This window comes from Lathyrus oleraceus, chromosome 4, assembly GCF_024323335.1.
Source record: "Lathyrus oleraceus cultivar Zhongwan6 chromosome 4, CAAS_Psat_ZW6_1.0, whole genome shotgun sequence".
Classification (NCBI taxonomy): Eukaryota; Viridiplantae; Streptophyta; class Magnoliopsida; order Fabales; family Fabaceae; genus Lathyrus; species Lathyrus oleraceus.
In genome coordinates, this window is record NC_066582.1 from 442,666,726 (window position 1) to 442,692,761 (window position 26,036).

At 34.9% G+C, this 26,036-nt stretch overlaps 1 protein-coding gene across 1 annotated transcript; it reads right to left on the reverse strand.

Moving 5' to 3' along the window:
• Positions 1 to 640: 640 nt before the first annotated feature.
• LOC127075976 (calmodulin-binding receptor-like cytoplasmic kinase 2) lies at positions 641 to 3,880 on the reverse strand. The gene is made up of 6 exons (XM_051017525.1): positions 3,381 to 3,880; positions 2,336 to 2,583; positions 2,051 to 2,219; positions 1,847 to 1,936; positions 1,372 to 1,673; positions 641 to 1,271 (listed from the first exon to the last, which is right to left on the reverse strand). Exons 1-6 carry the CDS (start codon positions 3,628 to 3,630, stop codon positions 1,017 to 1,019), a joined length of 1,314 nt encoding a protein of 437 aa, XP_050873482.1. The 5' UTR covers positions 3,631 to 3,880; the 3' UTR covers positions 641 to 1,016.
• Between the last annotated feature and the right edge of the window lie 22,156 nt (positions 3,881 to 26,036).

The following is a 26,036-nucleotide window of genomic DNA, read 5'->3' on the forward strand; positions in this document are numbered from 1 at the left end:
AGATGCTCTCATGGCAGAGATCTGGACAATGTTACATGGAATTGAGCTAGTTTGGTAGACAAAAACCTGGTGGTTGAAAATAACTCTAAAATCATGATAAATATGGTTCAAAAGAATCAGAAAGATGGCTCAAAAGAATTAGCAAATCGATTGAATAGTCAATTATAGTCTTCCTCATAATAATACTGAATTTCTCATTCTTCCAAATTTCGTGTCGAATGAGTTGAATTTAATCTTAACTAATGATAATTTTGGGAACCTCATTCCCCTCTCTTTTATACCAAATAAAAATACTTGATCCTAAGTTACTAGACCAAAAAGATATCTCTAACAATATAAACAATATCTTTTTCTATCATTGAAATAATTTTATGTGAAAAGTTTTATATAATTTGATAAAATTATTTCATTAAATTAGGGCAATAATAAAATAAAATAATTATTTTTCATCAACCATACCCATCAATAAATAAAAAAGAGAGCAACGTTTCATATCATAATTATGTAGGCTGTTTAAGAATTTGCATATTTTGTTACTATTGGAGTAAAATGTGCATAGTTGTATTGAATATTAAAATTCAAAACATATATTTTTAAAATAATTATTGGCGATGCTCTTAAGCACATAATAAACAGAAAATAAATGGAAGTGACAATACAGCAATCAAAATTACAATCAATCAATAATAGCATACAAATTTTCCTTTTCTGTCAAATACATCACAAGAAAAATAAATAAATATTATGGAAGCAATAGCATGATCTTCCTATATATATATACAAGTCAAAACTCTTATAAACAATTTCCACTGAATATGAATTCTACCTATCACTAATCACTACCAGCATATGCCACCCCAGTTGCCAAATTTGCTTGATCATTATTTTGCAGAAAAATTGTTTACTCATGTGATCATATTTTGTTCTAACTTCTTTTTTAAATGCATTATTATCTTTTTTATGCTTATTTTTTATGCAAGTGATGTTACCTGATATGAACTTTATCCTTGCCACTCTCACAATGAGGTGCTTCTTTGGGAAGTAGTGGAATATGATCGAAAGTTCAAAGCCGATATCTCTCGGTAATCCTTACGAATGGCCCAAAGGATCTCTGCACATCTCTTCATGCTAGGCCTGCTTTGCCTATGAGGAGCCAAGCATTGTAAAGCTAGTTCAAGTATCTTTTCTAAGGCCAAATTATTTGCAGAAGTTTGATCCAGTCTTGGGTCCAAGACCGAGATCGCGTTTCCCTCGATAAACCTCTTCATAGCCTGCACTTGTAGCAAATGAGTCACATTAAAGAGGATTGGTATAGTACAATTATGAAGAGGAGGTGTTAAACTTCAGAACAAAATGGAAAACACTACTTACCCATTTTACTGTTATTCTCTCTTTGAGTTCAAACTTTGGTTCAATCGGGCGTCTTCCTGTGACAAGTTCAACAAGCAAAACACCAAATGAATAGACGTCACTCTTTTCGGTCAGTTGATAGGTTTTTAAGTATTCAGGATCCAAGTAGCCAGCTGTTCCCTTAACTTGGGTGGAGACGTGTGTCATGCCAGAGTCACTGTCTGGTGCTTGTCTAGCAAAACCAAAGTCTGCTACCTTTGCTCGAAAATTCTCGGTGAGGAGAATGTTGGAAGACTTTATGTCTCTATGAATGATGGGATGATCTACAGAGGAAATGCAGTATGCAACAACGATAAGATTCTGTTCAGCATTCTATATGTCATTAGGGACAAATAAAATAAGTGTGAAGATTTGCCAATTGCCATACCCGAAATGAGTTGATTGATTTATCGACAAAAAAAGAAAGAATTAATTGATGACAAAGAGACTTATATACCCATATACACATGAAGATAGGTGAGAGCATGAGATACATCAATTGCAATGTCTAGACGAGCAGCGAGGTCGAGAACGTTTCCATGAATGCCTGTGATGATTCTTTGATTAAGTTGTAGGCAGAAAAAGCAAATGTTTTATGCCTTAAGGAAACAGGCAAACCACAAAGGAACAAAACAATAGTTGAAAGGCCAGAAAAACTCACAATCTAGATGTTCTCTGAGGGTTCCATTGGGAACATACTCCACAACAACGATTTTTTCATCCCCTAGCTCCAAGTATCCATAGAATTTTACCAAGTTCAAATGCTCGACCCGTGATAGTGTTTGTACCTCGCTCTGGAACTCCGAACCTAAATGTTTCTCGTGTACACTCTGCAAACGAAAAGGTAATTAACCAAACAACATTTGGATGCTCACCGGATAACATTCTCATTCCACATAAATGTGACAGAAATGACCATAGGAATAGACAAAACAATTTAAACCACCTTCTTAGCCCGCTTTACTGCGACAATAGTTCCATCCAGGAGTTTGGTCTTGTAAACTGCCCCAAAACCACCTTGACCAATCTTGAAAGAAGGGGAGAAGTTTCTGGTGACTTTGACAATTTCCTCCATGGTATACTTCACAATGCCAGACTCATTCCCCTGGATTGTGGTGTTGTATAAACTAATGTTGGCACCTCGGCTCGAGCCACGCCCTCTCTGACTACCAGCTCTTGAAGCATTTGATGCAACTATAAAATCAATAAAACGGCTTATTCCAATTCATTCCACACCATTTGACAAGCATAATAAGAAAACAAATAATCTAAAAACTAATGAACTAATGACCCAAATGCAGTGCATTGATGTTGAGTCTTAGCTTAAGCACTTAACCCTAGAACTTCAAATAATACAACTGTTTTGACATAGACGCTATTTTCTCTTCTGTTCATAAATGCTACAATTTTTAATCATACTATACAATTTAGTGAGCTAAATGCAATGCATAACAAAAAAAAAAAGCAATTCTAGGCTTCAAAGAAGTGCAATCTTTGTTAAAATCACCGAATTTTATTTTCACAACAAACAAACAAAGGAGATTGCTTATTCAATGTCCAAAACAGAAACACAATATTTTGGAAAGTGTGACAGTAAAATTCTCAAATTAATAATTATAAGCCACTATTTTTCATGATTTAGATTCAAATTCTCAATTCATATTCAAATATTGACCTAATACTTGATCAAAAATATTCTACCAACTACATCCTAAAAAGGAAACTTTTCTATATGATGAAGATTTTATGATATGTAACCAGAAAATATTCTTTTAAAGTGACAAAACGAGGACTCCAGAAACACGATGACACTGACACGTAGAAATAAGTAATAACTAAAAAAATTAAATATAACTAAAAAGTGTCGGTGTCGGTTTAAAGCACGGGTTGATGCTAGATAATAAGTTTGTTTTGTAAGAATTTCTAATCTAAATTTCAAAATGAATTTCTAATCTAAATTTCAAAATGAATTTCTAATCAAAAACAACTACCAGAACCAGAAGAAGATTTGAACTCCTCAGAATCCACAACAAGACTCTTGGAATTGTTAGCATCCGGCGGCGTGAAGCAAGCTGCGAACAATCCGGCAACCGACATAGCGGCAGCAACAACTGGATTCCGTCCGAAAGATGAGGTGGTTGATTGACTCGAAGTGCTGAAGTCTGATGAACGGGAGATGTTATCCGGCGTGGCACGGTGGCCGGAGTGTTGGCTCCGGTTGTGGACGAATGTAGTAGTCATGTTTTTAGAGAGAGAAAATGGCGGGCGGGCGGGCGGGTGGATGGATGTTAGAGAGAGAAAGAGATAGAGTCTTCGTCAGGTGAGGTGTTTTGAAGAAGTCATTGATTAGTTTCAACGACTTCTTTTTGGTAATAAAAAAGTGGGTGACGCTATAATGCGCCGTGGAAGCTAAGATTTGCAACTTGCGGATTTAGTTTCGGGGTTGTTGCCGCAAAAAGTAGGATTCAGGATTCATTGACTAATCATTCTATTGCAACATTTTGGGTCAAATGTGTTTCTCTGTCCCACCAAAATATTGTTACCTTTTTAAATCAATTTACACGTCAAGTTCGAATCCCGACTTTAACATTTATTTTTATTAATTCAGTTTATTTCTGTGTAAAAAAAATGTAATTCACTTCCTCTAATTTGTTACCTGTGGATTACCGCGGAGATGTAATAGGTTATATCCCCCCAAATAAGAATATGGTTCGCGGCACAATTGAATACACATTATCTATAATCGATTATAATAGAAAACAAAATCATTTAGTAATCGATTACACTGTATCTATAATTGATTCCAATTGTGATATTTTGTTAATTTTATTACTTTAATTTCAGTTAACGGGATTGTATATATATCTTTTGGATATCTCATTAATAGAAGTTCAATATATTTCATCCTCAATAATATCTCTCTCTATATATTTTGAAATCACCACTCTTGAGGTTTTATGTTCTAACATTTGACATCAAGAGTTTGGTTCGATCCATCAAACACTTAGTGTGCAAAAATACTTTCCATCTCCAATGAACGTATCCCAACAAATCTCTTCATTCTCGACGCAAAAAATTACGACATGTGGTGCAAACAAATGAAGGTGTTGTTTGGTTATCAAGATGTTCTTGAAGGGGTCAAGAACGGTGTTACTCCACTTTTAGAAGGTGCAATGACTACACAAAGAATCCCACATAAGGAAGAGAAGGCCAAAGATTACAAGACGTTGTATCTCATTCATCAATGTGAGGATGCCGACAACTTTGAGAAAGTTGGTGATTGTACATCTTCAAAGGAAGCTTGGAAAATCTTGGAGAAAATTTATGCAGAAGCTGATAAGGCAATGGTGGTGAAGTTACAAACTCACAAAAAGGAGTTCGAGTTAATTCAAATGGATGAGAAGGGAACCGTTAGTGAAGTAATTACGAGAATTGCAAGATTGGTGAACCAAGTAAAGGCGTGTAGAGAAACGACTAAGAAAAGTATGTTGACGCAAAAAATCTTGTGTTTTTTGACGTCGAGATTTGACACTATAGTGGTTGCGATTGAGGAACCGAAGGATCTTGCGACAATGAGCAAAGAAGAGCTACAAAGCTCTCTTGAAGCTCATGAGCAGAAAATGAAGGAAAGAAATGTTGATAAGACAAAGGCAAAAATCGCTCTGCAAGCCCGTTTTAATGAAAGAGACAAGAAGGCGAAAGGAAAGTAACCCATGTACAAAGGTAGAGGAAAATTTTAGAATTTTGGTGGAAGAGAATCCCATAATTCCAAAAATTTAACAAATGGGTGAAAACAACAGAAATAGGGGTGGTGGATCATAAATTCTAAAGGTGGCAACATTAGAGGAAGAGGAAGAAGTAAGAAAGGAGACAAAAGTAGTGTGCACTACTTTAATTGTCAAAAGTATGGTCATTTTGCAAGAGAGTGTAGTGCCAACAAGAAAGAACCTCAAGAAGATGAAGCTATAGTTGCAAAAAAAATGAGTGTGATGATTTGAACACACTCTTGATGATGATCACTGAAGGAGAATGCAGCAGTAGCAGGTCACAAGACAGTTGTAAAAGGCTACAACAGGTTGATAATGCAGGTTGTAACCAGTTACCTATGTACTGTAACTGGTTATAGGTAGAAGAAAGTGTCATGGTGACTGTGAAAGAGGTTGTACAGAGCAACGAATAATTGTATTTCGACTCCAGATGTTCAATGCACTTGATGGGAACAAGAGATTGGTTTATTATAATCAACCGTACCATGAAGAACAAGATAAAATTTGCGGACGATACCACTCTAGCGACGAAAGGGATTGATGATGTATCAATCGAGAGAAGGGATGGTAAACATTATTTGATAAAAGATGCATTATACATTCTCAGAATCAAGTGTAACCTTCTAAGTATTGGTCAATTACTTGAGAAGGATTACAAGATTCATATGTAGAACAAGGCGCTACACATTATGGACGCAACTAGAGTTTTGGTCCTAAAGGTTCTTATGGCTCCAAATAGAACTTTCAAAGTTGAATTGAAGGTTATCAAACATAGGTGTCTTGCTACAACGGCTAGTAAAGAATAATGGATATGGAATTATAGGCTTCAACATCTTAATTTTCAAGATCTCAACGCCTTGCAAAAGAACAAGATGGTAACGAGTCTGCCATTGATCAATGTCATACCCCAAAATTTGCCTATTAATTTTTATGATAAATTGATCCATGCATGGCATTCATTTCACATTTGCATTCATTCATTAGCATACATTCTCATATAAATTATAAATTTTAATTTATTTATTATGTGATACAGATATAAAAAATAATAATAATTTTGGTTATATGTATGATATAAATAAATTATATATATATAAATAAAATAGTTTTAATTTAATGATAAATAAAAATAGATTTGAATTTTAATTGTATAATTAAAATTTTAAATTAATTTTATTTGTTAAAGCTCATTAAATTATAATAACTATTTTTTATAATTTAGTGACTCAAGTTCCATTTATTCATTATTTATAAATAGTATTTATTTAGTAATCCACGTTTTTTTAATAAAATTTATTTATAAGAGTAACCTTTTTTAAAAAGCCCATAAATTATAAAATAATTTTGGTTGATATAAGTAAGAATAATTTTGATTTTTTTTAAATGATGAAAGTAAAAGTAGAAATAGATTTAAATTTTAATTCAATTATATAACTAAAATTTAAATTAATTTTTATTTGTTAATAGTCATTTAAATTATTCATTATTTATAATAATATTTGTATTTAATAAATATTTAGCAAGGTTAAACCCTAATCCACACCATTATAAAGTTAGAGCTAACTCTCCTAAATTATATGGTGAGATCCTAAAGTATAGGAAGGGATCCAAATATTTAGCAAGGTTAAACCCTAATCCACACCATTATAAATACTTCATATGGCTGCAGTGAGAGAGAGGAGGAAAAAGAGGAGAGATACAGCAGAAGAAGATACACAAGGCAAGGCAGAAGCAAGAAGATTCACGGGCAGGGAAAAGAGAAGCAACCATAAAGCACTCATAGCCTGAACAAGAACAACACACATACAGTGAGCAAGCTAGAAGAATCAAATCCCCAGTAAGTGTTCATTATGGAATTTGCATCCAGCATGATTACCTTGCAATACTCCTTAATTCATGCATGAATAATATTGGTTTAATATATATATTGAGATGATGTATTCATGGTTTGGTGGATGTTGATATTGCTTTATTCAAGTATGCATCTGTTCTTGATATGTCATAGCATGTTGGAGAAATTCTGTTTGCATGATTAAAGAATTATATCTGTTATTTAATTATTATTATATGAGTGTTGTTTCTAGCATGATTATGTTTATTTCACATGCTGTTATTACATAATAATGATGATGATGATGATATAATGGTGATAATATAAATCCTTGGTTGTCTTTAACATGTATGTGTAAGGTTTGTTTTATCATTATCACTTGCAGTAAAGAGAACTAATATATGAGTAAAATAATATAAGCTTCTTGATTTGTGCATGGTTATTTTTATTATTGCATGATGATTACATATGATCTTATTTTATGTGTGTGGTTTGATATAAGATGAAGTTACAGGTTTGTTGTATTCACATCAAAGAAACAGCATAAAATAGCTTGCCGTAAGAGAGAAAGTTGTAACATGCATGGTGGTGTTGTGTCAAATCGGAAAAATCCATGTAGAATTAATATATATTTTAATGAAGGAAAATAAATAACGAATGGACCAACATGGCTCGTTGGTAGCTCCCCCCTCAGTTGTTTTTACTAGGTTTACTCACTTTCCACTATAATTAATTCACCACTATTTTTCTATTATTAAAATAAAACCCATTAATTAATTTTATAATTAATATATTATCTTAGTTATTTAAACTAAGATATAATTTAATCTAGTTTATTAATTAAATTTTCATATATCACTTAATTAATTAAAATGGACTATTTTGAATAATAAAAATCTAATTATATTTTTTTTCTCTTTTCTTTTAAAATTTTTATCAATTTAGTCTAAGTTTTTCCATAAATTCATAAAAAAAAAGTTTCTATTATTATAGACTAAAAATATTCTTAATTCATTCTTAAATTTAGTTTATTTATTTCATTTGTCATGAACTTTCTATGTAATAGATTTAATTAGGATTTTTTTTTCTTCTTTCTTTTAAGTTTAATTAGGTTTTATTATTTTGTATGCCCTTTTAATTTTTTACTCGTTAATTAAGATTTAGATATTTTATATCCCCTTTTAAATTATGTACCCCCATCCCGAAGCCATGTAATAGCGTAGTCTTATTTTTCGCACTTTAATTTTTCCATACTGTGAATATAACTGTCTAGATGTATGCTAATAGGATTGCATGGAAAGATAAATAATTGAACTTAGATAAATTAATTCAAGATAATATATCTGAATCCAATCATTTCCACACTTGCACCTCTAGGGTAACCCTCTATTTGTTGCCTTACGATATTACGGTCATGTCCCGCGAATGTGGGGATACCCTAAGCAAAGACCCTTTCGATTAAATCATCATCATCCCTAAACAGATAAGTCATAGTCCCTTCGATCGAAAGGTCAATGTCCCTACAAGATAAATCATAGTCCCTCGAACGTTGCCTTCGAATATATGACCTTGTCCCTCGAACGTTGCCTTCGAATATATGACTTTGTCCCTCGATGACCCTTCGTTGTAGCCTACGATTAAATGATGATCGTCCATTCGAATGCTAAGGTATCCTTACAAATGTTGCCTTCAATGACCAATCGACGATCCCACGATGTCCCTTTACATCCAAAGGATAAGACTACTTACTTCTCAATAGTAAGGACAATTTTACCCTCCTAAGGATAGGAAATACCTATAAAGACCTTGGTTAGGTATAACTCTTAAATGCTTGCTCACAACTTAAAATACTTTTCACACCTCACACTTTTCAAAACATCTTTTAGAAAATCACCACTTGGTATACATTCGCACCAGAATCATCGCCGAGTTATATTTTTCTAAACATCTTTCAAAATCAAACGAGATAAACACTTTGTATACATTCGTACAAGAATCATTACAAAGTTAAACTCTCCTTTCAAAATATTTTCTAAACACACCACATTTCTCAAACACTTTCTCAAACAAGGAAAACATAAGTGAATTAAGCAATTAAGAGCCCATGGATAACCATGGATACAAAGGGTGTTAACACCTTCCCTTTGTATAATGTACCTCCCGAACTCAAAATCTAATCAAGGTCTTTCATGTTCTTTTCCGCCTTTCCTTATTGGATAAAAGAAAAGTCGGTGGCGACTCTTGCTATCCGCAACATTGCTTTTCAAAGCAAAAACACAAAGTCAGTTCACCGTATCACAGAACTGGCGACTCCACTGGGGAATCTTAAAAAGAGAGGTTACCTTAAAGATAAGATCACTTATGTTTTCGAATTGTTTCTTTGTCTAATTTACTTTTAAGGGATTGTTTGGGTATTCTATGCTTGAGTGAAAGATCCTACACCCGGATCTAGTATACCTTAGGTAAGTAGCAAGAGATCATCGCGACTGTCCGACGTATACTGGAATGGTTAAAATGATGGCTACGGTTAATGTGACACTTTGGATGTCCTGATGTTCCTCATGTTTACTTGAGGAAAATTTTGGCGTCTGCGTGATGTCATCAAAGCATTAACCAGACCTTTAGAACCCTAATTGACTCATCCTAGCCATTAGAAAGTAGTGAGATAACTGACTTCAGTTCTGACTGGGGTTGGTTGATACTCGATACTACACTATTTGAGATTGGACTTTAGGGAAATTTTGGTCAACCGCTTGGTGTTGCACTGAAGTGGACTTAAGGAAAGGTCAATGATTTGAGATCCTTCTAGAATCCGGTTACTATTCTAGGACAGGTTGAACCAACCAAACTTCAGTGGGGAGGGTACTTACCTATGGAACTCATGCAAGCCTTAAAACCTAGGAATGATTGTGGTGTGACTTGTTTGTGCTTGTTACTTACTTGACATCATAACATCATAACATCATAACATCATAACATCATGACATCATGGCATGGTACTAACCATTTCGAGGACTTAGGGATTTAACTTTGCTCTGTTTTGTAGGGTTATGGCTTCCAGGAAGACCATCCGGATCAATTTTGTAGCGACCTCTCCTCAACTCAAGGATTTAGTGTCAGAACTTCCCGATCATGCTCAGTTCATCAAGAAACATGGTTATCTCCTCAATTTAGTTACCACCGGTTTCAAGGAAGATATGATGAGAGTTCTATTCCAGTTCTTCGATCCTAGACATCATTGCTTCACCTTCCCAGATTATCAGTTGGTACCCATATTAGAAGAATTTTTCAGGTTGCTTGGGATACCTATCCTTGATCAAACACCTTTCAGTGGTTTAGAAAAGATTCCGAGGTCTGAAGAGGTTGTCGTGGCTTTACACATGACAAAGTCCGACATTGAAACTAATTGGGTAACAAGAAGTGAAGTTAAGGGTTTACTTGCCAAATTTCTGATAAATAAGGCCCGAGAATTCCTAAAGGCAAGGGACTCTCATGTGCTGCGTACCTTTATTATCTAGGTGGTTTATTTCGCACCTTCCTCAATCAGTCTTGAAGAATGAGCAAAATTTGAAATGGTCTCAAAGGATAATGTCGCTCTCCCATTCAGACATCCATTGGTGTCCCCAACCCAAAGAAAATGTTATCATCATTGACCATTGTGGAGAATTCTCTAACGTACCACTCCTGGGGATAAGAGGAGGTATTACTTATAATCCTGCTTTAGCCCTACGTCAGTTTGGTTATGCTCGAAGAGATGGTCCACATGAAATAATTATCCAAGGCACTGTGTTTGACTATGACAACGATTCTCAAGGTCTCCGTCAAAGGTTTGTACGAGCTTGGGGCATGGTGAAAAGAAGTACTTTAGGACAGAAAAACTCTATTCCTATGGAACCTTATCTCAGATGGGTACGCGCCAGAGCTCGTGAGCTTATCATGCCATATCTTGCAATCGGACCTCTGATTGTTGAACCAAAAGTTGAAGGAGGTACCCCTCAGATCATTCCTTATCCAGATATGCCTACCAATGTTGAAGAATTGAAGAAATTTTGGATCCAGTTGAAAGAGGAAAGGGATACTTTTGAAGCTCAGTTTTGTGCTGAAAGGAGGAAAGTATTAGAGCTCACCAGCCAGCTTAATAAGGAACGAAGTCTCAATGCATATCTCCGCCCAAAAAGAAGTCGTCCCTGGGAGACTTGAGCTTTCATTTTTTCTTGTAATGAACATTGATTAAAGAAATTATTAAAAGTTCCCCTTTTTGGTGGTTTACGCAAAGTTAAATTCCAAAAGTCCTTGAAAACATTTCATACATTGCATAGCATAACATAACATTGCATAACGGATACTCTAAAGGATCAATGTTCTCACGGTCTTCCTCTCAAACAGAAAAATGGCCCTCGAACAAACTGTCAAGGATCTCCAGGCTCAGAATGCTCAATTCTAGGAGATGATCTTGAACTTATCCAAGGGGCAGGAGGAATTGAAGACTCTATTGCTCGAGAAGAAGAAAGACAAGAAATATGTGAGTTACATTAACACGGGAAGAAGGTTTAAAGGACAGGCTTCAGGAGTCAAGATTGGAATTCCGAAGGATAAAGAAGATGAGACAGAAAATGATTCGGAAGATGAGAATGTTGATCCCTTCAACCCTGAGGACGACTATGAAAATTATGAAAATGAACAGTACTCTCCGAAAGATGATAAGTATAAGTTGCTGGAAGAACGTATGCTAGCTATGGAGGGTCAGAAGACGCCCGGTCTGGATTTCGAAAGCTTAGGTCTGGTCTCTGATGTGATCATTCATCGCAAATTCAAGGTCCCCGCTTTCACTAAGTATGATGGTGCGTCTTGTCCTCAGATGCATCTGAGAGCTTATGTGAGAAAGATTCAGCCGTATACCACTGATAGGAAGCTATGGATCCATTTCTTCCAAGAGAGTATGTCTAGCACACAATTAGAGTGGTATTATCAGCTCGAGAGCTCTCACATCCGCACCTGGACTGATTTAGCGACAGCTTTCTACAAGCACTACCAGTATAATTCTGAATTAGTGCCTACTCGACTACAGCTGTAGAATATGACTATGGGCTCTAAAGAAAGCTTCAAAGAATATGCTCAAAAATGGAGAGATTTGGCTGGTAGAGTCAAACCCCCTATGACTGATCGAGAATTAGTGGACATGTTCATGGGTACACTGACTGGCCCATTCTACAGGCATCTATTGGGAAGTTCCTCATCGGGTTTCACTGAACTTATATTGACAGGTGAACATGTTGAAAGCGGCATTCGAAGTGGAAAGATACAGGCGGCTACCTCTGCAAGCACCAAAAAGTACTATCAGGGGAGGAATGAATCAAATGCTGTGTACGGTCAAAGGGGTCATAACAAGAAAAATCGTGACCATACTGTTGGAGCAGTTACGATTGCAGCACCGCCATCTCAAAACTTCCAACACAGACAAGACAGGCCAAGAAGGCAGTTTACCAAGATCAATATGACTTTAGCACAAGCACTGCAGGGTATGCTAAAAGCAAATTTAATTACCCTTAGAGATCCTCCTGCAAATCCCAACACTACTTCTCCTCGTTATAATCCCAATGCCAAGTGTGCATATCACTCCGATAGCCCCGGGCATGATACAAACGATTGTTGGTTGTTGAAGAATAAGATTCAGGATATGATCAACGCTGGAGAAATTGAATTTGATCCTTCGGAGACTCCTAATGCCATCACTGCTCCTATGCCTAATCATGACAAAACTGTTAATGTTGTGGATGACAATTCTCACATTACTAATGTAGCTGACTTAGCATCTCCTCTCCTGATCATCAAGAAGAATTTATTGCAAGCTGGTCCAGGCTGTGCTGAAAATTGCGATCTCTGTATACTCCGACCCAATGATTGCTTGAAGTTAAGGAATGGTATTCAACGACTGATGGATGATCGTACAATTCTCTTTGAAAATATTCCTAAGGTGGAAAACCCTATTGAAGAAATATCTGTGATTGCTAGGTCCAAAATTCCAGTGAAGATTACCGCTACTAGAGTGCCTGTGAAGATTACTGCTGAGTCCAAGGTAGCTCCCCTAATTATTACTGCACCTGGCCCAGTACCGTATTCCTCAAGCAAAGCCATTCCGTGGAATTATGGAGGTGATGTTTACATCCATGGCATAAAGCAAGATGATAATTCTGCTAATCCTAATGACGTTGACATTGTTGGGACTAGTAAAATTACTCGAAGTGGAAGGATCTTCTCTCCAGAAATCTCACCTCCCGCCCCTAAAACTCGAGGAAAGGGACCAGTAATCAATCCTTCTCAGTCAAAGACACCAGTCGAAGTTACTACCGAAGATGTTGCCAAGCAGGAAATGAAAGAAATGCTGAAAATCATCCGTAAGAGTGATTTTGATGTGGTAGAACAGCTGGGGCATACTCCGTCTAAAATTTCGATGTTATCCTTGTTGTTATCTTTTGAATCTCATGCCAATGTGTTGATAAAATTCTTGAAGACCGCTCATGTACCTCAGGAGACATCTGTCGATGAGTTAGAAAATTATGTTGCTAACTTGGCTGTTGATAATGGCATAGGATTTTCTGATGTTGACCTGACACCAGCGGGAAAGAATCACAATAAAGCTCTGCATATCTCCATTGAGTGTAAGGGGATCACCTTGTCTCATGTGTTGATCGATAATGGCTCTTCTTTGAATGTGCTACCGAAAGCTGTGCTCGATAAGCTTGACTGTAAAAGCATTGAACTGAAACCTAGTGACGTTGTGGTGCGTGCTTACAGAGATTTGAATAAAGCAAGTCCCAAAGATGACTTTCCACTTCCGCACATTGATGTTCTGGTAGATAACACCGCTCAACACAAGGTATTCTCATTCATGGATGGATTCTCAAGTCATAACCAGATTAAGATGGCACCTGAAGACATGGAGAAAACTACGTTTGTGACGCAATTGGGCACTTTCTGTTACAAAGTAATGCCATTCGGTTTAAAGAATGCAGGGGCAACATACCAACGTGCTATGGTGGTTTTGTTCCATGATATGATCCATCATGAAATAGAGGTATATGTGGATGACATGATAGCCAGATCTCATACTGAAGAAGAACATCTCGATCATTTATACAAACTGTTTGAGAGGTTGAACCCGAACAAATGCACCTTTGGAGTAAGATCTGGTAAACTCTTGGGCTTTATTGTCAGTGGTAAAGGAATTAAGGTTGACCCGGCTAAGGTGAGAGCTATTCAAGAAATTCCAGTTCCCCGTACAGATAAAGAAGTCAGAGGTTTCTTGGGACGCTTGAATTACATTGCCCGATTTATCTCCCATTTGACTGCTACTTGCAAACCCATCTTCAAATTACTGAGGAAAAATCAAGAGATAATATGGAATGATGAATGTCAAGAAGCTTTTGACAAAATCAAGAAGTATCTCCAAGAACCTCCAATTCTGATGCCACCAGTTGAAGGAAGACCTCTAATCATGTATTTGACAGTTTTAGAAAATTAAATGGGGTGTGTGCTGGGGCAACATGACGAGTCTGGTCGAAAAGAGCATGCAATATACTACCTTAGCAAAAAGTTTACCGACTGTGAAACAAGATACTCACTACTTGAGAAAACTTGTTGTGTTTTGGCTTGGGCTGCTCGCCGACTAAGACAGTATATGTTGAATCATACCACTTTATTGATTTCTAAGATGGATCCTATCAAATATATATTTGAGAAACCTGCTCTCTCCGGAAGAATAGCAAGATGGCAGATGATTTTAACAGAGTATGATATCCAGTATACTACCCAGAAAGCAATCAAAGGAAGCGTGTTAGCTGATCATTTGGCTCATCAAGCAGTTGATGATTACCAATCTATGAATTTTGAGTTCCCAGATGAGGATGTTATGCTTGTTACTGATTATGAAGAACCTGGACCGGATGAAGGACCCGAATTGGGATCCCGATGGACTATGGTTTTTGATGGATCTTCTAATGCATTGGGCAATGGTGTTGGTGTTGTAATTATTTCTCCCAAGGGTTTCCATACGCCTTTCACTGCTAGACTATGTTTTGATTGTACCAACAATATGGCTGAGTATGAAGCATGTATTTTGGGACTCAGAGATGTTATAGACCTGAGAATCAAGTTTTTGAGTGTGTACGGAGACTCAGCCTTAGTAATCAGTCAGATCAAAGGAGAATGGGACACTAAACATCCGAATCTCATCCCTTATCGAGAGCGGGTGTTGACATTAATCCCATACTTTGAAGAGATTACATTCGAACATATTCCACGAGAAGAGAATCAGTTGGCAGACGCATTGGCTACCATGTCATCTATGTTCAGAGTCAGATGGGACAATGAAGCTCCCATGATCACCATTGAACGATTAGATGAACCAACATATTGTTATGAACTTAACGTTAATGAAGTAGAAGAGAAACCTTGGTTCCACGAAGTAAAAAGATATTTAGAAACTCAGGAATACCCTGAAGGGGCATCCATCAATGACATAAAGTTTCTAAGGAAGTTCTCCGCTAAATTCTTTTTGAGTAATGGAGTATTATACAAACGTAATCATGATTCGACTTTGCTTCGCTGTGTGGATAAAAAGGAAGCAGAAAAGATTATGGAAGACATACATGACGGTATTTTTGGGACTCATTCTAGTGGACATACGATGGCCAAGAAGATTCTGAGATCAGGGTATTATTGGTCTACCATGGAAGCTGATTGCCACCATCACTCCAGAACTTGTCACAAGTGCCAGATCTATGCGGACAAAGTACATGTACCTCCTGCTCCATTGAACATGTTGACAACCCCTTGGCCCTTTGCAATGTGGGGCATTGATATGATTTGAGAGATTAAACCTACTGCTTCTAATGGACATCGTTTCATTCTTGTTGCTATTGATTACTTTACGAAGTGGGTAGAGGCAGCCTCATTTGCTTCTGTCACCAAGAATGTGGTGGCACGGTTCATCAAGAACAGTCTTATTTGTCGATATGGCATCCCTGAAAGAGTTATCACTGATAATGGTACTAATTTGAACAACAAGATGATTACTGAACTCTGCACGCAGTTCAAAATAAAACACCATAACTCTTCTCCGTACCGGCCAAAGATGAATGGCGCCGTAGAAGCTGCTAATAAGAATATTAAGAAGATTATACAAAAGATGACAATAACATACAAAGACTGGCATGAGATGTTACCATTTGCTCTTCATGGTTATCGCACTTCAGTACGCACTTCGACAGGGGCAACTCCTTTCTCTTTAGTCTACAGAATGGAAGCCGTTTTACCAGTGGAAGTTCAGATTCCCTCTCTAAGAATTATGAAAGATGCAGGCTTAGATGAAGATGAATGAATTCAGACTCGACTCGATCAGATAAATTTAATTGATGAAAAGAGACTTGCGGTTGTTTGTCATGGGCAGATATATCAGAAGCGCATGACCCAGGCATTTAATAAAAAAGTCAAGAGACAGGTGTATCAAATTGGCGACTTGGTGATAAAGCTTATCATTCTACCATAAGGTGATCCTAGAGACAAATGGACTCCCACATACGAAGGGCCATTTGTAGTTAAGAAGGTATTCTCTGGTGGAGCCATGATGCTTGCTACAATGGATGGCGAAGATTTCCCGCATCCCGTGAACGCGGACATAGTTAAAAAATACTACGCATAAAAGAGACCCTCTAGGTCGACATATGTAGGCAAAAGTAAGGGCATCCCGGCGAACCAAAAGGGTTCGGGCAAAAATTAGGGATAAACATATAAAAATGTACACCCGGCAAGTCGAAAACCTGAAAAGACGGCTTGGGCAAAAAAGGGTATCCTGGTGGACTGAAAACCTGAAAAGGCGGTCCAGGCAAAAATTAGGGATTAAAGCGTATGACTATGTCCCGTTCTCGGTCAGCTTCACCAAAGTCAAAGAGACTGAACAAGCCAACCACTTCTATCCGACAGCAAGAGATGAGATGCTTGAAGACATAATAGCAGTAGTAGAATTAAAATCAATAGGACTTTTTTTTTCATAGTTGTTTTTCTTTGCTTTCTTGACAATTTCCTCTTACTAGGATTTCTGTCTCCTTGTATTAAAATTGCTTGTTTATAGGCCCTCTTTCAAAATCAATACAATTTTATTTCCAAAAAGATACTTTTGTTTTACTTTCTCCGTTTTGTTTGCATAAACGTCCATTGATTTAATTCGAATTAATATATGCATTTGAATATGATTGATGTTTACCGAAAATACATGCATAAAATAGAAATAGCAATTACTAAAAGACTTTAGGATCAAGGATAAGGTTTAACCATGCGTTCTAACAAATCCGGTTGCAAATCCTATTCCCCAGCAAAACCAGTTATTCCCAGAAGAAATTGGCACTACTAGACAGACTGATCATCTCTTTTATCCCCAGTCAGGTTCTGTTGAATATTTCTACCATCAGACGGAAATCAAATATCCCCAGCTAAGAAAGGGTCATCAATACAAATATCTCCAACCAGAATATCGGGATTTATTTTCCCATGGCAAAAAATTTCAGACGCATAATTCATTCATGCATCATTTCACAGCATATACATGCATGCAATGTTCGCATTTATTTTCAAGAGCATAAAACATCTCATGCATCATGACATGGCATGAGGCTAACTCTTTTTTTTCCAAGTTAATTATCCTCCTGATACAGTCAAAATAAAGATTCATTCAGACGGATATCTTTATCGATTACATTCAAGATTCAGATACATCTTTCAGATATAATCCATATGAATATTCATTCTGACAAGCATTCTGATATCCTCATAATGATGGCATCTTTAAGCCCATCCCAGACATTTATTGCAAATACAACATATACAAATATTATCAGATATAGCCTAACGTACGGCTCATTCGGATTCAGCCTAACGTATGGTTCCTTCAACTGTTCCAATACGGTCTAGCGTACGACCCATTTGGATATTCATCCCCTCAGATACTACCTAGCGTACGGTACATTCTGAAATGTAGTCTAGCATATGACTACCCCTTTTATCATCAGATACAACCTAATGGACGGCTCATTCTGCTACTCAGATACGATCTAGCGTATGATCTATTCTGATCTTTTATCCTCAGATACAGCCTAATGGACGACTCATTCTGCAACTCAGATACGGTCTAGGGTACGACCCAGTCTGGCTCTTCTCATCAGATACTACCTAGCGTACGGTATATTCTGAAATGTAGTCTAGCGTACGACTACTTTTTATCGCCCGATACAGCCTAACGGACGGCTCATTCTACTACTCAGATACGATCTAGCGTACGATCCATTCTGATCTTTATTTCTCCAGATACAGCCTAACGGACGGCTCACTCTACTACTCAGATACGGCTTAGCGTATGACCCATTCTGATCCTTATCTCATCAGGTTCAGCTCACCCTAATATCACCTAATGGATGACTCATTATACGGTCTAGCGTACGACCCAGTGTGACACCCATGTCTTCAGATATGGTCTAATGTACGACGCACTCTGAAGCTCTCATCATCAAACTTTCTGGATAGCATCTTTAAGCCCATCTCCATCAAGACTATCTTTTAATTAACAAGTGCAAATTTTTGGGGCATTCTAAGTATTCAATAATCTTCCACCTCCAGATCACGAATGGCGTACATACCATTCTAATTCTCTCGGTTTAAGAATATTGAATAGGGGCAGCTGTCATACCCCAAAATTTGCCTGTTAATTTTTATGATAAATTGATTCGTGCCTGGCATTCATTTCACATTTGCATTCATTCATTAGCATACATTCTCATATAAATTATAAATTTTAATTTATTTATTATGTGATACAAATATAAAAAATAATAATAATTTTGGTTATCTGTATGATATAAATAAATTATATATATACAAATAAAATAGTTTTAATTTAATGATAAATAAAAATAGATTTGAATTTTAATTGTATAATTAAAATTTTAAATTAATTTTATTTGTTAAAGCTCATTAAATTATAATAACTATTTTTTATAATTTAGTGACTCATGTTCTATTTATTCATTATTTATAAATAGTATTTATTTAGTAATCCACGTTTTTTTAATAAAATTTATTTATAAGAGTAACCTTTTTTAAAAAGCCCATAAATTATAAAATAATTTTGGTTGATATAAGTAAGAATAATTTTGATTTTTTTCAAATAATGAAAGTAAAAATAGAAATAGGTTTAAATTTTAATTCAATTATGTAACTAAAATTTAAATTAATTTTTATTTGTTAAAAGTCATTTAAATTATTTATTATTTATAATAATATTTGTATTTAATAAATATTTAGTAAGGTTAAACCCTAATCCACACCATTATAAAGTTAGAGCTAACTCTCCTAAATTATATGGTGAAATCCTATAGTATAGGAAGGGATCCAAATATTTAGCAAGGTTAAACCCTAATCCATAACATTATAAATACTTCATATGGCTGCAGCGAGAGAGGAGGAAAAAGAGGAGAGATACAGCAGAAGAAGATACACAAGGCAAGACAGAAGCAAGAAGATTCACGGGCAGGGAAAAGAGAAGCAACCATAAAGCACTCATAGCCTGAACAAGAACAACACACATACAGTGAGCAAGCTAGAAGAATCAAATCCCCAGTAAGTGTTCATTATGAAATTTGCATCCAGCATGATTACCTTACAATACTCCTTCAGTCATGCATGAATAATATTGGTTTAATATATATATTGAGATGATGTATTCATGGTTTGGTGGATGTTGATATTGCTTTATTCAAGTATGCATCTGTTCTTGATATATATTGGAGAAATTTTGTTTGCATGATTAAAAAATTATATCTGCCATTTAATTATTATTATATGAGTGTTGCTTCTAGCATGATTATGTTTATTTCACATGCTGTTATTACATAATAATGATGATGATGATATAATGGTGATAATATAAATCCTTGGTTGTCTTTAACATGTATGTGTAAGGTTTGTTTTATCATTATCACTTGCAGTAAAGAGAACTAATACATGAGTAAAATAATATAAGCTTTCTTGATTTGTGCATGGCTATTTTTATTATTGCATGATGATTACATATGATCTTATTTTATGTGTGTGGTTTGATATAAGATGAAGTTACAGGTTTGTTGTATTCACATGAAAGAAACAACATAAAACAGCTTGCCGTAAGAGAGAAAGTTGTAACATGCATGGTGGTGTTGTGTCAAAACGGAAAAATCCATGTAGAATTAATATATATTTTAATGAAGGCGAATAAATAATGAATTGACCAACATGACTTGTTGGTAGCTCCCCCCTCACTGCAATGTAGAGGTCTTGGGTTCAAACCTTCAGGATTGTTTTTACTATGTTTACTCCCTTTCCACTATAATTAATTCACCACTATTTTTCTATTATTAAAATAAAATCCATTAATTAATTTTCTAATTAATATATTATCTTAGTTATTTTAACTAGGATATAATTTAATCTAGTTTATTAATTAAATTTTCATATATCACTTAATTCATTAAAATGGGCTATTTTGAATAATAAAAATCTAATTATATTTTTTTTCTCTTTTCTTTTAAAATTTTTATCAATTTAGTCTAAGTTTTTCCATAAATTCATAAAAATTTCTATTATTATAGACTAAAAATATTCTTAATTCCTTCTTAAATTTAGTTTATTTATTTCATTTGTCATGAACTTTCTATGTAATAGATTTAATTAGGATTTTTTTTCTTCTTTCTTTTTAGTTTAATTAGGTTTTATTATTTTGTATGCCCTTTTAATTTTTTACTCGTTAATTAAGATTTAGATATTTTATATCCCCTTTTAAATTATGTACCCCCCATCCCGAAGCCATGTAATAGCGTAGTCTTATTTTTCGCACTTTAATTTTTCCATACTGTGAATATAACTGTCTAGATGTATGCTAATAGGATTGCATGGAAAGATAAATAATCGAACTTAGATAAATTAATTCAAGATAATATATCTGAATCCAATCATTTCCACATTTGCACCTCTAGGGTAACCCTCTCTTTGTTGCCTTACGATATTACGGTCATGTCCCGCGAATGTGGGGATACCCTTAGCAAAGACCCTTTCGATTAAATCATCATCATCCCTAAACAGATAAGTCATAGTCCCTTCGATCGAAAGGTCAATGTCCCTACAAGATAAATCATAGTCCCTCGAACGTTGCCTTCGAATATTTACTCCCTTTCCACTATAATTAATTCACCACTATTTTTCTATTATTAAAATAAAATCCATTAATTAATTTTCTAATTAATATATTATCTTAGTTATTTTAACTAGGATATAATTTAATCTAGTTTATTAATTAGGATTTTTTTTCTTCTTTCTTTTTAGTTTAATTAGGTTTTATTATTTTGTATGCCCTTTTAATTTTTTACTCGTTAATTAAGATTTAGATATTTTATATCCCCTTTTAAATTATGTACCCCCCATCCCGAAGCCATGTAATAGCGTAGTCTTATTTTTCGCACTTTAATTTTTCCATACTGTGAATATAACTGTCTAGATGTATGCTAATAGGATTGCATGGAAAGATAAATAATCGAACTTAGATAAATTAATTCAAGATAATATATCTGAATCCAATCATTTCCACACTTGCACCTCTAGGGTAACCCTCTCTTTGTTGCCTTACGATATTACGGTCATGTCCCGCGAATGTGGGGATACCCTTAGCAAAGACCCTTTCGATTAAATCATCATCATCCCTAAACAGATAAGTCATAGTCCCTTCGATCGAAAGGTCAATGTCCCTACAAGATAAATCATAGTCCCTCGAACGTTGCCTTCGAATATTTACTCCCTTTCCACTATAATTAATTCACCACTATTTTTCTATTATTAAAATAAAATCCATTAATTAATTTTCTAATTAATATATTATCTTAGTTATTTTAACTAGGATATAATTTAATCTAGTTTATTAATTAAATTTTCATATATCACTTAATTCATTAAAATGGGCTATTTTGAATAATAAAAATCTAATTATATTTTTTTTCTCTTTTCTTTTAAAATTTTTATCAATTTAGTCTAAGTTTTTCCATAAATTCATAAAAATTTCTATTATTATAGACTAAAAATATTCTTAATTCCTTCTTAAATTTAGTTTATTTATTTCATTTGTCATGAACTTTCTATGTAATAGATTTAATTAGGATTTTTTTTCTTCTTTCTTTTTAGTTTAATTAGGTTTTATTATTTTGTATGCCCTTTTAATTTTTTACTCGTTAATTAAGATTTAGATATTTTATATCCCCTTTTAAATTATGTACCCCCCATCCCGAAGCCATGTAATAGCGTAGTCTTATTTTTCGCACTTTAATTTTTCCATACTGTGAATATAACTGTCTAGATGTATGCTAATAGGATTGCATGGAAAGATAAATAATCGAACTTAGATAAATTAATTCAAGATAATATATCTGAATCCAATCATTTCCACACTTGCACCTCTAGGGTAACCCTCTCTTTGTTGCCTTACGATATTACGGTCATGTCCCACGAATGTGGGGATACCCTTAGCAAAGACCCTTTCGATTAAATCATCATCATCCCTAAACAGATAAGTCATAGTCCCTTCGATCGAAAGGTCAATGTCCCTACAAGATAAATCATAGTCCCTCGAACGTTGCCTTCGAATATATGACCTTGTCCCTTGAACGTTGCCTTCGAATATATGACATTGTCCCTCGAACGTTGCCTTCGAATATATGACCATGTATTTAACATAATAAACAGTGAGCGGTATCTAGCAACACATCACTGCTACCCAAGACACGAAAATGTCATATGATATGACAAATAATCGAACTTAGATAAATTAATTCAAGATAATATATTTGAATCCAATCATTTCCACACTTGCACCTCTAGGGTAATCCTCTCTTTGTTGCCTTACGATATTACGGTCATGTCCCGCGAATGTGGGGATACCCTTAGCAAAGACCCTTTCGATTAAATCATCATCATCCCAAAACAGATAAGTCATAGTCCCTTCGATCGAAAGGTCAATGTCCCTACAAGATAAATCATAGTCCCTCGAACGTTGCCTTCGAATATATGACCTTGTCCCTCGAACATTGTCTTCGAATATATGACCTTGTCCCTCGAACGTTGCCTTCGAATATATGACCATGTATTTAACATAATAAACAGTGAGCGGTATCTAGCAACACATCACTGCTACCCAAGACACGAAAATGTCATATGATATGACAAATCCTTTTGTGATAATACTTATGTGTACAATTACCCTTTTGCCCTTATGTCTATATTGAACACAAGGCATAGACTGTGTCATCCTTGTCCAGTTCAATATTGGGCCCACAGACATTTATCCTGTTACGCAGGATGGGCAAATTCCATCTAGGTCACTCATGTCCCTTAGCATGATTCGTGGAGTACCCATCAATTGTCTTTATGGTCATCCAGTTACGGACAATGTTTGATCAGCAATAAGGCACTCGACTCTACATCTAGGGTCCATAGTGGTTTCAGGTCGAAGGGTGGTATACACCATTATCACCATGAGAATAACTTATGACACTTTGCATAACATTCTATATAGTATTCTCATAGTGAATCAATCCAGTATAAATATTACTCTTAATATTCATACCTATGTTTAAGACTTGATAACTCCTTATCCATGATGCATGAGATGTGATCATCAGTCTATATACATAATAGTCTTAATGCTTTAATGTTATCCCACTTCACAATAAAGCTCAACTATGGATACTTTCAGAATAGTGTCCTTATGTTTAATGTGATCTCATGATTAAGTCACACTTGATACATCAAACAGACTATCTATTCTAGGGACTTTATTAGACAAACATAATAAAGAAAAAGCCTTTTATTATTAATAAATAATTCGATACAAGTACCAAAAGTATTGGCCTCTAGGGCTTACACCAACAGTAATCACATTGGTAGAAAGAATTGAGAGCATCCCATTGATTGTTAGGATTTTAAACAAAAATTGGTCCATTTATCAAATGTACGTCTAATCTGCATTTTTGAACAGACCGTTGGAAGATGAGGTATATATGGAGCAGCCCCGGGTTTCATTATGAAAAACCAAGAATCAAAGTTCTATAGATTAAAGATATGAAACCTTGTTTTGCATGTTATATGTTTTTAACAAGGACAACTATTTTACTTTTGATGATGACAACCTTTGTCTAATTATGACAATTCATGATGACAAGTCAAGCATATGCAACTAAGTGGTTAAAGATGCAAACCAAAGATTTAGAGTTTGTTGGACTTGATTATCCGATGATGGAAACCAAATGGAAGTTAACTCAAGCCTCATATAAAGTAAACTAAAAAAAATGTCTACAAGAAGGAAAGTATCTGACAAAGCCTTGGAGCACAAGAAAGCTCTGACTTAATTATTTTGAGTGAAAACTATATAATGCATAAGGGAATTTTCCTAAAAGTACATGGTTAAATCACACACACACACACGAAAACATTTTTAAACTTATTTTTCTCAAATAAGTACTTTAAAAAGTGTCTTATAGTCATGTCAGATGAGTTGAAAGTTGTCTGAAAAGATCTGGACAACGTTTTTGTCTTTGCTAATCGATGGACACCTTATTCCAATCAATTGGGAGATTTAAAAAATGTTCCCTAATAGATTAGGACAACATCTTAAGGATGGGTAATGGCTAGACTTATTTTCTTTCCACTTTTAACTTAGTAATCGGTTGTAATGTAGCCAACCAATTGATTAAAACACTTTGTCAATCGATTGGTAGATCATAAAATGCTTTTAAAACGATTTCCTTTTTGAGTCAACCTCTAGCTTATAAATAAAGGGCCAAGACTGATTTTCATTTCATACTTCTCTCTCTCTCTCTCTCTCTCTCTCTCTCTCTTTTTATATATATATATATATATATATATATATATATATATATATATATATATATATATATATATATATATATATATATATATATATATATATATATATATATATATGTATGTATATATATCCATCTCTCTCTAAAATTTTGTTTTACATTCTCTCACTAAGTTTTTAATTGAAGTGCTTTTCGAGAAAGTCCTTTTTACGGTGTAATTCTAGAAGGGTAGATTTATAAGTTTACCAAGGAACTTTTGTTTAAACCCGTAAAAGCTTTAGTTTTTCGGATTGTGTGATCAAACCCTTGTTTAGGTTCGAAGGCTCAACCCGTGATAAAATATTTCATAGGTTCTTGGTAAGCCCATGGTGAAACCAAGTTAAGGTTAAAGTTTAGCCCTATATTAAAATCTTGCAAAGGTTCGAGATTAGATCGATATTAAAATCTCTTAGGGTATTGGTTAGCTGATGGTAAAACCATGGTTTAAGGCTCGTGAGCTCAGCCATGTATTAAAAGCTCGCAGAGTTTGTTTAGAAGATTGAAGACTAAACAATCTAAGATTCTCGTGGAAAGGAGACTAACCGCTTCGATCTTCCGTTTGGAAGGAAGACTCACAGCTTCACTCCGTTGTTTATTATTTGGTTGGAAATCAATCTTAAACTTCATTTTTCCTTATATAAGGAGGGTTCATGAGTACAACATGCTAAAATCTCTCAAATTTATTGTATATACTCAAGATCAATTGTTGGGGAGAGGAGTATGTATTTTATTTGTTTGACCTAACCTCTCTAATTCTCAGTGTTCTCTCTTTCCCATCAACTTTTTACTTTATGCACTTTACATTCTGTAAATTTTATTTTTCTGCTGCTTAATATTTAGAAAAACTTAAAATGATTTTAAACTCTGAACCGGAAAGTTTTTCAGAACCATATTTTTAGGAACCACATAATTCATCCTCCCCCCTTTTATGTGCCAAGTCACATGCCCAATAGAAAAGGCTCTGTACAATTTGAAGAAAACTCTAAGAGATTGGAACAAGAGGACATATGGCTTTTTAAAAGATATAAACTTCAACAAATGTGTATCAGAACATAATGTGTA